The sequence below is a fragment of the Plutella xylostella genome, chromosome 7 (genome assembly GCF_932276165.1).
Source record: "Plutella xylostella chromosome 7, ilPluXylo3.1, whole genome shotgun sequence".
In the NCBI taxonomy this organism is placed as follows: domain Eukaryota; kingdom Metazoa; phylum Arthropoda; class Insecta; order Lepidoptera; family Plutellidae; genus Plutella; species Plutella xylostella.
This window is the reverse complement of record NC_063987.1, coordinates 4643542-4656099: the sequence shown is the minus strand read 5'-3', so window position 1 is coordinate 4656099 and position 12558 is coordinate 4643542. Positions and strand designations below refer to the sequence as shown.

General features: G+C 38.2%; 2 protein-coding genes across 3 annotated transcripts; one reads left to right on the top strand and one right to left on the bottom strand.

Annotated features, from left to right (window-relative positions):
* The first annotated feature begins 1352 nt into the window (after nucleotides 1-1352).
* LOC105383374 lies at nucleotides 1353-7230 on the top strand. The gene is made up of 4 exons (XM_011553411.3): nucleotides 1353-1488; nucleotides 1736-1826; nucleotides 5578-5751; nucleotides 6122-7230. Exons 2-4 carry the CDS (start codon nucleotides 1736-1738, stop codon nucleotides 6970-6972), a joined length of 1116 nt encoding a protein of 371 aa, XP_011551713.3. The 5' UTR covers nucleotides 1353-1488; the 3' UTR covers nucleotides 6973-7230.
* LOC105383375 (coiled-coil domain-containing protein 174) lies at nucleotides 7227-11484 on the bottom strand. Of its 2 annotated transcripts, none has more exons than XM_038106868.2 (8): nucleotides 11393-11484; nucleotides 11191-11240; nucleotides 10779-10981; nucleotides 9746-9934; nucleotides 9162-9291; nucleotides 8866-9013; nucleotides 8314-8535; nucleotides 7227-8022 (listed from the first exon to the last, which is right to left on the bottom strand). In XM_038106868.2, the coding sequence occupies exons 2-8, from the start codon at nucleotides 11230-11232 to the stop codon at nucleotides 7274-7276; spliced, it is 1683 nt and encodes a 560-aa protein (XP_037962796.2). In that variant the 5' UTR covers nucleotides 11233-11240; nucleotides 11393-11484; the 3' UTR covers nucleotides 7227-7273. The 2 variants fall into 2 exon arrangements, with proteins under 2 accessions (XP_037962796.2, XP_048478112.1); XM_048622155.1 differs by having other exon boundaries at nucleotides 11191-11237; nucleotides 11393-11440.
* Nucleotides 11485-12558: the final 1074 nt, after the last annotated feature.

Here is a 12558-nt window from a genome sequence, read left to right as displayed (position 1 = left end):
TGTAAAAGGAATGTGCAAAGTAGAAATAAAATTGTTTGCGGAATAATTGTAAATATGTACAACTTGCAGAGGTGACCGCATCATCATTGTAATTGGGTCATTTGGTCTACACATTTTGTAATTGGAACGTTTTTATTGCTAACGAGTGTATGTGATATGTGAGTACATACACAAAGATACCATACCATTACGTAGAGTACAAGATGAATGGCACGCCCGCGGGCCGGCTCGCAGTCACTTTGTCTTCGTTTGCACCTCCGCCGTAGATTCGACAAACGACTCTATCTATTTAAATTTACATCTTGTTGCCTCCTTGTACCATCGTCCGCATAGAATAACAGATAGGTGTTGTTATGTTATGTTTAGGATGTTTCTTAACGCGACTTCTATGTAAAGAAGTAAATAATACAGTAAAGAGTGTGATTCCTAACCTTATACACAAATATCAACTTAGTCATAAATTGAATAAACGGACTAACTAATACCTAAATATAATTTTTTGTAGTTATAAATGTTGTTGTAAAAAATTTCACTTCTATAAAATAATATAAAGTTAAATGAATGTTAGTTCTCATTTCCACTGGCAAATAAACAAAACAACTCATGAACTGAAACAGCAAGCTGAAAAACTTTTAAAGAAGGAAACTGTATCATTTTTAAAATTAAACTCTCGTTTAAATTTTATGCCAGCAACATAAATGATCATTTCAGAAAGCGAGCATTGCAGTTGTTTTTTTCTATTTGTAATCTTGTTTTTAATGGTGAACCTCAGAATAATGGTAGTAGTAAACCTTCTTAGCTCGCGCACAAATCGGCAGCATTCCAAAAAGTTTTTCTTACCGTAATCCGCGCTATCCATCTCATCATTAGCGATGCCGCATTGCAGAATCCGCAGCCGATGCACGGCCTGGCCTATTTCCCGCCACAATACCCACCAGCTACACCGCCGCCGCCGCCGCTGCCCGAATTAACTCGGCTTAGATTATCGGACTTTTCAAAAATGGAAGCACGCCCTTTTGTTTCTTTTTTACGACGGCCTCTTTTGTTTTTAGGAGACTGCCAGTGCTGATAAAATTGTTATCATTCAGTTGTTACATTTTACAAAGTTTTTAATGATAATTTGCGTAAATTCAGGACAAAATCATGATCTGTATAAAACGTGACATAAAAGGACATACAAATAAGTATATTTTGTACACCTACAATCATGTAAATACTATTTATGTACAAAATTGTACAGCTTACACAAAGAACGGTAGTTGACGGCCGTTTACAAATGCCACATGTATAATTCAATAAGGCAGCCGGTAATTTCAGTGGCACTTATCATTGTTTGCTACGTCACCTGCTACGGCTACGTGGCCGCTACGAGAATCTCGTAGCTACCAGTTGGCGCGAAGACGCCGATCGCGCGGCGTTTTTATTTTTTTATTCCCTCTGTGTTCGCGGCTGGATTTATTCAGCCAGACCAAGTTCGAACTTTAAAAGGTATGTGAAATTTCTTTGAAGAAAAAATATTAATTTATGAGCTAAAGTTTTGTAGTTTTTAAAAACCGATTTTAATTCGGAAAGTTTTAATGTTTTTGTGTGAACTCGTAAATGCTCGCGGGTACTAAAGGCGTGAAAGTTTTATGCGTAGTGCTGCAATAATAAAACTGATAATGGGTAGTTCTATTTTTAATATCCTTGTCATATTGTTGTTAGTGTTTTAAAATGAGTAGTTTGTGTTCTTCAGATGACGGCGCCGGCGGAACCCACGAGGGTCGCACTGCCAGCGGTCCCAAGACTCGGCCTGTTTTTCCTAGCATTTTTAATTTTCATCAGTGGTAAGTGTTTTCCATTTGTTTATATTTTACTGTTGGCCTAGATTTGCCCGTGCGTAAATTATAATCCTGCTCTGCAGTGCTGGGTAGCTTTCAATTTAGTTTGTGGTCAAGCCATGTTGGAGTTAGTAACTCTCAATGGTTTAATTACAAATTGGTAGGAATTTCAATTCTAGTGAATTAGTTTCATATTCCAATTGGAATCCGTTCATTAAAATGGTAAATTATTTTTTCTTTATTAAATTGATATTAATATAAAGTAAAGTTCCTTAGCGTTTTGTTTACAACAAACTTGTTAACCCCCTCTTTATGGTTATGATAAAAAACGTGTAAATTTGACAAAGTTGTTAAAAAAACAATAACAGGTTTGACAGTGGTTTAACATAATGATTGACATTCATTTATTATGGAGTAGTTGGATCGTCCGTCCTTGAAGACAAACGGACGGACACAGCCCCCCCTCTCCCCCCTTACCAGTTCATCTGTTGGTTCCCAGACTGTCATACTTGATAAACAAGTGATAATGCAGAGCTGTATGCAAACGCAGGGTGAAGGTCTCTATATATCAGTCAAGAGGGCAGGATGCCTTTTCATCTTCTAGATATTGATATACATAATAAATATGTAGTTGATTGTTTTTCCCCTTTATCCCCTTACTGATGTCGGTGACAAACAACTGTAACTAAACTAAAGTCTTATCTGAGAGACTATATAAGTGCCAATATCTCCATAGTCGGTTAGAGCATAACCAGGTATTAGTGGTTGACTTTTGACACATCTGTCAAGAATTTTATATGGAGATGACGTATAATTGATGAACCAACCCTGTGAACCCTGGTCGCTGTCGGAACAGACTATGAAGAAATTGGCACTAAATTGACACGTGCAAAAATATCAAATTGAATATAATAAAATGTGGTATAATTAGACATTTGCACTCTGGTCAACATAGTATCTGAGATAAAAAAACAGACTTTAGGGTTTGCGACTTTTGTCACGATGGACAAAAATATTAGCCGATCAGATAAGTTGTCAGTCGCTGACTGCCCAGCGTGTTCCGGATGCGGACGTAATTATATTAAATTAGGTATTGTTGTTACAACGCTGAAGAGGGCGAGGCTTCTTTCACGCAGAGAAATTGGTGACAAACAGAACTACTAAATCGATTAGTTGAATTAGGTTACAACTTTTCTAGTTTGAAATACTGTGTCCTTGTTATCTCTACGACTAATTTTTCACTCTTACTAATCGTATGTTTCGTTATATTATTTCATTTATGTAGCACGCAAAAAATATTATTGAACTAAAGCATCAATAATTATTGCATCCTAAACAATAATTATGTTAGTATGTATAATAATGAATTATGTGTACTAAGAAACAGATTCGTGCACCCCCTGGGTAACACCAACGACACACATACTACCTTGCCATGTCGACGAGAAGTTCACTGACAAAGTAGGGTACATACGACTTCGGTAGGTAGGTACTACTCTACCTACTAAGCTCGAATACTGTATACAGTATGTAGATCGTATCAGTAAAGCTATATAATTTCTTTAAATCGCATAAAATTGTTGCCCTTATCGCTCTAAATCTAAATGCTATAATGGTGTCGAATGGCAAATCAAACCTACGGATGCCCTACAAAATGTGTTTAACTATAGCGATGAAATGAAAATGCCAATGCAAATAAAGTGTCAATGCCAGGAATAAATAATAATTGATGCACTAATAAGTAAGTGTGCATATGACGACCGAATGGCGTAGTGGTTAGTGACCCTGACTACTGAGCCGAAGGTCCCGGGTTCGATTCCCGGCTGGGGCAGATATTTGTTTAAAGACAGATATTTGCACTCGGGTCTTGGGTGTTGATATTTATATTTAGTATCTATCTATCTATGTAATTGTGTAGATATATCAGCTGTCCGACACCCATAACACAGGTTCTGCCTAGCTCGGGGTCGGATGGCCGTGTGTGAGATGTCCCCACATATTTATTATTTATTTATTATCTACTATTTTATGCCGGGCTATAGGGCTCTTCTTCTGACGGAATTTTTCGGTAAATTTTATATTGATTGGAGATAAGGACAGTGCGTGTTTTCCCACAATAAACTAATGCCTAAACGGTGGATCAAACGCAACATATCAATAATACAATTATTGTAACTTTCGTTAATGATGATGATATTGAAAAATAGAAAAGCCCCACCTTAAATTGCCCTTTAGTAATGTGTTTTGGTGTGGCACAGTAATAACACTAAATAACTAAATTGTTTCCACTAATACTGACTCAAACTCGTATCAGAGACACGACACGATTGGACGGATGAATTTCATTAGTTGGTATTTAACATTAGTTATAACTCCTGGGTTTGAAACGCTCATTGGATGAAATAAGATATTTCCCTGTGTGGAATATTACACAATTGCCGCCTCGAGTGTTTATGTACCTCTCTCAGATCCTATGGTAGATAGCTAGGTAGGCACTTATATAACGTGATAGATTCCGGAAAAGCCCTAGGTAATTTCTTATTAAATTAAATTTATTAGACATTACCTACTTACATTCCTACGCGTCATTCTATGTAAGTATAGCATCGTGTCTTAAAACCGGTATGAGACTAATAAATAATGTGAGCTATTAATAGGTCTAGATCCCCATTATGTATATGAGTAACATAATTATAGGCAGTGTCCCGTACCAAAACCATTATCTTTATCCCCTTGGAAACGTGCCGATAGAAGCCCTACTGGGATCTCGTTTTCATCCCATCACATGCGTCTATTTTTACACATAGATAACTCGTGTAAAGGCGAGCTTAGAGGGTAAATATAAACACTACTACTAGGGCACGTGCATTGCGGCAGTATAAGAAATGGAGCCCGCAGTCTGTAAATAAATAATAAGAGCCGACACCCTCAGTCGGACAGGCATCACGACTGATACCTAGGTATGACAGGCGTGTCGAAAATGTACTTTGAAGGACCTTTGCTTTGTGCACGAAAGGTTGTTTTGGCTTATTTTATTCGTACTTCGTATCCGGGTACCTAATTCGTTACGTAAGAGGAAATTTTAAACGTTTGAAATATGAGTTCAACCTTTAGGGTCAATTAAGACGTACCACAACCACACCACAGCTACAACCACACCACAAGGATGCCGGGCGTATATTTTATATTGAAAATGAATAATCCAATTCACACATGCCACATTTTGCCGTTGTTATCGACCACCTGTGTAATACGACCACATCGCAACATCGCGACGGCAACGGCGGTTGCCGTGTGAATTGGATTATTCATTTTCAATACAAAATATACGCCCGACCACACGGCGTGGTTGTGGTGTGGTTGTTGCTGTGGTGTGGTTGTGGTGTGGTTGTAGCTGTGGTGTGGTAGTGGTACGTCTGAATTGACCCTTATAGGTACTTATGCCTATTGCAGGTATTATTCTCAAGCTACGTATCTGCGAAAAGTCAGTTACTGAATTGGAATTGTAGATTGCACAAAAAGAGCCTCCTCCATTAACGTTATCACACTTTACCTATGATGCTACGGTGACAAATCTTAGCCACGAGAGTTTGGGACCAATTAAGATCTAAGATCTAACGGATACATCTTAGATTCTAGCTATTAAATAATTTACATAATGCATTGCAATATGTCACATGCAATATATAAACCACGATTGATAATTACGACCACACAAACCAAAACCCCCAACCAACCTAACATCCCTTCCTTACAGCAACATCAGCAGCCAACGCGGAGTCCCGGCGCTGCCACTGGTGCGGGCCGCTGGCTGAACAAGTTCACCGCAGTCGCCGCGCGCCGCCCTGCCCCGCGCAGTGGGGGGGAGGGGAACCGGAGACTTTGTGCGAGGAGGGGTTCCAGTACTGCGCTGTTGTTGCTACTGCGCCGCGTAAGTTGAATATTGTTTATATTTTTTATATACTTTTAGTGTCCCACTGCTAGGCAAATGCCTCCTTATACGTTGTATACAGACCACCAGGTTATACGGAGTATAACTTACCACTTAATGATGGCCTATGCCCAGTAGTAGATCATTGGTTGGTGTATGGAGCCTCCTGGAGAAACCTCTTTCTCGAAATCACGTCAGGTGCACCCTGGGCAGTTAGCCAATGAAGCTAAATTTATAGGCCAATCCTTTCACCAGTGACAAGCTATTGGTCCTGGTCTAGCTATTGTTATTATCGCCGGAACGAGCGGAAGACTGATTTTTGTTCCTCAAATGTCCTGATTAAGCAAAAATTATGATTTTCTCTTTCCAGCTCACGTGGAATCGCGGTTTTGCGTGAAGCTGTACCAAGATGAATGCTACCCGATTTACTGCAACACGACGAAGACTTGGAAGATGACTTGCCCGTGTCGCGGAGACCTCTGCAACGGCGCCAACACTGAGCGGGAAGAAGACGCCTTCGCAGCCCTCGCGAGGCTGGTCGCCAAGACACACCGCATCAAGAAGAGACTTGTGCAAGAAGATGATGATAGCGTCCATATGGTCAACAATGCCACCACAGCCGCACCACAAACCCATGAGCATTCAGACAAAGATGAAAACAAAGAAAACGAAACTATCGATAAAGCTGAAGCTAAACCGCCAACTGTACAAACAGAAGCCAACACTATCAATATAAGAACTAGCACTGACGACAAAATCAGACAAGTGATGAACGAAAAAGCAATGGACGATAACAGAATTGATACCAACATTCCAACCATGAAACCTATGCATAATGAAGTTATTGATATAGAGATCGACTTAAAAATGGTTGAAGTGACTACTATGGCAGCTCCAGCTAGCGTGGCCAAGCAAGAGGATGTGAAATCCACAATGATAGTTAAACCAACTGAACAAGTTATTGCAGCCGAGTCTTTACAACAAAATACGAGTCCTAAAGCAAAAGAAGATCCAGTAACAGAGCCAACTACTACAGAAGGGACTACGCAAACAGTCGCAGTAACTACTATGCATACAACCACTATGATGGCTACTATGATGGACGTTAAACATGCAGAAACAACAGAAAGTACTATGGAGAAAAAGAATAACGGCATAAGGCTTTCTAGCAATATGGTTGTATTACTTATTAGTTTATCTTTTATTAAGATCACTTTTTAAATGTTTAATATAATAGGATAATTTTACTCATATCACGGATAATGAGCACCTAATTTTATATTTGGAAAGACAAGACAAACATATCATGATGCGTGTTCCTAAATACCTATGCGATGTGTATACCAGAAATGCCTTAGTAGTCCATCAATAGATTAATGATCTCTAAAAGCTACGAACTAGTTTTAATTTTGGGTGTTAGTCGTTTATTATTGTGATATTAGTGTAGATTGACTGTCAATAAAGGAAATACTTACTCATAATATTATTATATTGATTTTATTTACACATTATGTACAATACATCACTCCAGAGAAAAGTCGTAACGTTGTGATAACTGTCTGTTACTGCCTTGTTTCTTTAAACTATTAGAACCTTGGTCATATGCTTCTCTTATATCTGAATCGAATGGTTTGCTAGCTTTAGAGTGCTTCGGCACAGGTCCATAGTAATCATAAGTTGGTGGGGGAGCTATTTCTGTATGATTAGAAGACAATTTCCTTTTATCCGGTTTTGTTATTACAACTTGATCTTCATCATCGCTGAGTTCATTCACAATTGGAACTGGTTCTTGAGGTTTAACAAAGTTTTTATACTTCATAGTTGAATTCTCTTTCTTAGACGTTGAAAAATATAATCCTTTTGCTTCGTTTATATCACCTATCATTGGAGGGGGAGGCGTTTTGACACGAGGTCTCACTTCTGACCAAGTTTTGCTAGCAGATGGCTGCGGATCTAATACTCTTCCCGTATCATCAAAGCTAGCATTCGATTTTTTACTCTCTCTTTCCTTAGGAGGGGCGAATTCTTTAATTCTTTTGTCTCTTTGCTGCTCCACATACTCTTCTTGAGTCATCTCTCGGAATTTCTTCTTATCTTCGACTCCTTCTTTGCCGATGTCCCATTCTCTCACGTATGCCTCCCGCTGCTTCTGTCTCTCTTTCTCTTGCTCCTCTTTTCTCTTTGTTTCTTCCTCTTTGGCTTTGGCGTCGGCTTCGTTTTTCTGTTGCGTCAAGAATTCTAGAAGACATTTAGTGAAGTCTTTTTGTTGATCTGTAATAGAAAACATTTATTAAAGAAACTTAAAGTATAATAATTCATATGCAGATAAAAGGTTCAATTCAAGAGAGCCAGTTGCAGGTACCGACGACCCCACACCCCAATATACAGATAGCTTTTTCAGATAATATAGAGATAATATAGGAAAGGCACCTATATGTATAAAGGCAGTTGACGACAATAAAAAATACTGAAGGAATAACTGATCAGAACTACCCAAGTTCCCCAATACCAACCTCACCACACCCTAACAACACCTTACAATCACAACACACAAACCCATACCTTCAGGATCCTCAGGCGGCAACCCTTCACGCATGCGTCTCCTGGCTTTCGACGCCGCCAGCCTGGCAGCCACCAGCTCTTCCCTCTTCCTCCTCTGTTCTGCAGCCACCTCCTGGGCTTTCAGCGTCTCCTCGCGCACCCGCTGCAGCTCCGACATCTGCTGGCGACGCTCCGCCTCCTCCGTGGAGAAGGAAAAGTAGCCCACGCCGTGGATACGCGCCTCTGCGGTAGAGAGATTGGGGTTCAATCACTAGTACTAATTAGTTATTATTCTGTGGTTCAGTTTAAGAGTTGTTTGGTTGAAGAATGAATGTAAATTTGATGGATAATGAGTGTCTGAGTAATGTTGTTTGTTTACTGATACAGAAAGGCGCAAGACAGTATACTAAACAAAATAAATGTAAGAAAGTACCTTACATCTAGATTTTTACCAAGATGGGGTGTAAATACCTACATTCAAGTTTATCATATTTCTACTGGAATTATGGCAAATTATTTGGTCATCGGCTTATGTTCAGCGGGTCGTAAGTTGGATGACTATGAGCTGCTCACCATCAAAGAGTAGGTCCTGATAGTGCACATCTTTGTCCTTGCTGAGTAGTTCCTGTTCTTTCTTCTCCCATTTTTCCCGTAGAGACTGCAGGTAGTCATTTGTCTTTTGGACCAAAAGTGGCTTTTCAACTGGTGGAGTTTCAGACACCTGAAAGTTTTAATTACAGTTGTTTCTAAAAATAAGAATGAATTTCTCTACATCATATAGTTCTGGTGCAGCTCTCGTTAAAGAGCCACTTGTAATTTGAAATAATTGAAATAAGTTTATCTTTTTAGAAAAGCGAAAGGTAATTTACCTGTGCATCTTGTGGAACATCCCTTTCTTTATTGACAATTCTTAGTAATTCTTTGTCTTTCTCTTGGTACAAGTCCAGGTCAGATTTCAGACATTTACGGGTTCTGCCTAAACAGTCTGTGAATTCAGTCCTGAAAACAAAATAAAGTTATTATACTTAAATTATGATAAACTAGCTGTTCCCGCGCGCTTCGCTTCGCCTTAAAAAGTTTTCCCGTGGGAATTCCGGAATAAAAAGTAGCCTATGTTCTTTCCCAGGGTCTAGAGCGTATGTATACCAAATTTCATTCAAATCCGTTCAGTAGTTTTGGCGTGAAAGAGTAACAGACAGACAGACAGACAGACAGACAGACAGACAGACAGACACAGTTACTTTCGCATTTATAATATTAGTTAGGATAGGGGTAGTTATATTCAAAATGTTATATTATAAATTAATATATCACTGAATGGCATAATAAAAACAACCCACCCAACAGCCCAGTTGCAGAGGACACAAATTTTCTCAAAAAAAAAATATGGTTATACCTAATAATGCTATTTATATCTTAGATAATAAAATTTTCCTGCTGCAAGTCAGCCTACCATTCACTTTGGTCTTCATCAGTCTCCTCATACACTGGAGATGGGGGTCTCGGAGGGCTGGCTTCATGCTGGACAGACTCCTGCCGCTTCTTGGTGTTGAAGTCTACAAGAAATCGACTGGCCAGCTGCGACGACCCAACACCATCAGCCAAATGTTCATACAACTCTGCTTTTTTCACTAGAGCTGATCTGAAAATCAATCATGTCATGGACAATTTTAGTAAGACCTGACAAATGTTGATACTATTTGTAGCATAATAATGATGTTGTGGACTTGACAGACACTATAATACTACATGATTTTGTTTTTCAAATAAAAGGTTTATTAAAGTTGGAAGTAGGAATTTAGTAGTTCTTTATGTAAGGACTGTATATTTATATACAGTGTAAACTCTATATAACGACACTGAAGGGACTGTGTATTTAATGGCGTTATAGAGAGTTGCCATGGAGAGTTTGTTTTTCCTTTATGTGGACAGGTAGAACGACTATATCTAAAGCATTTGCCAACATCACTTATCTTCTCTCTTGTTTCTATTGCGTGTATCAGTAAAACTTTTTCGTCAATACACATTGATTTTCTTTTACTAGCCATATTTACAGTTTGAAAGTTTGTGAGCAACTAAGAATATGATAATGTATAGACAATCCATCATCCCTACTTTTTAGTCATGGTCAAGCAAGATCAGTCTACACGTGCAAGCAATCCCAATTTGTAAACAAAAGAACGAATTTCTTAGAAAGTTCGGTATGGGGGATGGCCACAGTCGAGTTTATTGCAGGCTAGGATAATAAAGCAACAAAAAATCGTACACAGCGCAGTTTTAACTAAAAAGGTACTGTTTATTACTCAATTGTTAATGTTATTGAGAGTGTGTGTAATGCTATGTAGAGTGTATCATTGTATGGAAGACAAGCTAAACCAACCAAAACCAATGTATTTCGACGCTTTAGAGAGTTTGTCGTTAAATCGAGTGACGTTACATGGAGTTTACACCGTATATCTGTTACAATTATAGTTTAAAAAACATACTTTGACTTCCTACAGGCCTCCAGTTCCTCAGTGTCAATTTCTTTTAATTTGTCTCTAAAACAAGGTTTCTCTATGTCTTTTTCACATTTCTCAGGTGGCTTTGAAGGCGCAGGCTTAAAGTTTTCTACTTTATGCTGCGGCAAGCGCTTCTTTTCATTCACTTCTTCTTGTTTCTTCAATAGCTCTGCTTTCAGGCTAAACAACTGAAATGTATAAGACCCATGGTTAGTATAGACTAAATAAAAGAGTACATAATATAATATAGTGTAAAATTCAGAGATAAGAGTGCTGTACATAGATACTTATAAAATATTTATAAAGAGTTATCTATATATGTATTATTATAAATACGGTTATAAAGCCACTAGCTTTATACTTTACAGCTCTATTTATTCAAATATTAAATACGTACCGTAGATTTATTAAATAAAATCTTTTTATTTTGCTCGTTCATGTTGACTGCTGGAAACACCACAATACAAATGACAATGACATAGAAATTAGTTGGGCTATTATAATGAGAAACAATATATAACACAAATAATAAATAATCTTCTGTCCAACAAATTCCCAGTAAATTAATTCCATTCAGTGAATGAATTTATTTATTTTACCTTTCGTAAATCGACAACAATCACGAAACGAAAACAAAAATCGTCAAGGCGTCTGACAGCTGACGAGTTTGTCAAAATGTACTCTGTGAGTATAGTCTGTGAAATTAAGCTTGCCGCACATGTACGGTATCTATTTTCTATACAATATAGTTTAGGCACGGTACCGCATATAAACCTGCTCGTATTAAAATTGGTGTATTTGCTAAAACTGTCATTTATTTTCACCAAAGTTATTTCCGAATTTGCCTACAAGTTGTCTTTTTGGCAAATAAAGCCATTGAAAGTTTTGGCAAAGACGAATAGTGGGGCAGTAAGAAAAGGGCATAAAGAATGAACGATTGAATGAAATGAAAAAAAAAACACAACTATCATGAAGTGGCATTAGAGTGGTCAAGTTGCCAACGCGTCAATGTTTTTTGTTTCAACGTTGCAATACTTATTCCCAAAAAATAATGAGCTAACTTCATATTTATCTGGCAACCATCTCGCCATAGAGAAAAAATAAATAATTGTGAAAAGAGTGGCATCTCAAGGAGTTTTTTGTCATACTCTATACGTCATACTGAACAGTGCCATCTCTTTTTATTTCTCAGCCTCATTGTACATACATACAGGGTGCCCTTGGGACACCCTGTATATATAGATATAGCTGTTCCCGCGCGCTTCGCTTCGCCCTAAATAGTTTTCCCGTGGGAATTCCGGGATAAAAAGTAGCCTATGTTTTTTCCCAGGGTCTAGACCGTATGTATACCAAATTTCATTCAAATCCGTTCAGTAGTTTTGGCGTGAAAGAGTAACAGACAGACACAGTTTCTTTCGCATTTATAATATTAGTAAGGAGTAAGGATTGTTATCACAAGTTATTAACTTCAATCTATAATGATATCCTAATCCTAACTATCCTAACTAATATCATAAATGCGAAAGTAACTGTGTCTGTCTGTTACTCTTTCACGCCAAAACTACTGAACGGATTTAAATGAAATTTGGTATACATACATACGGTCTAGACCCTGGGAAAGAACATAAGCTACTTTTATCCCGGAATTCCCACGGGAAAACTTTTTAAGGCAAAGCGAAGCGCGCGGGAACAGCTAGTAAGACATATTTGCCTTAACGTAGTTACACCACACAACAGTTATTACATTTATTAGCTAAATGTAAGT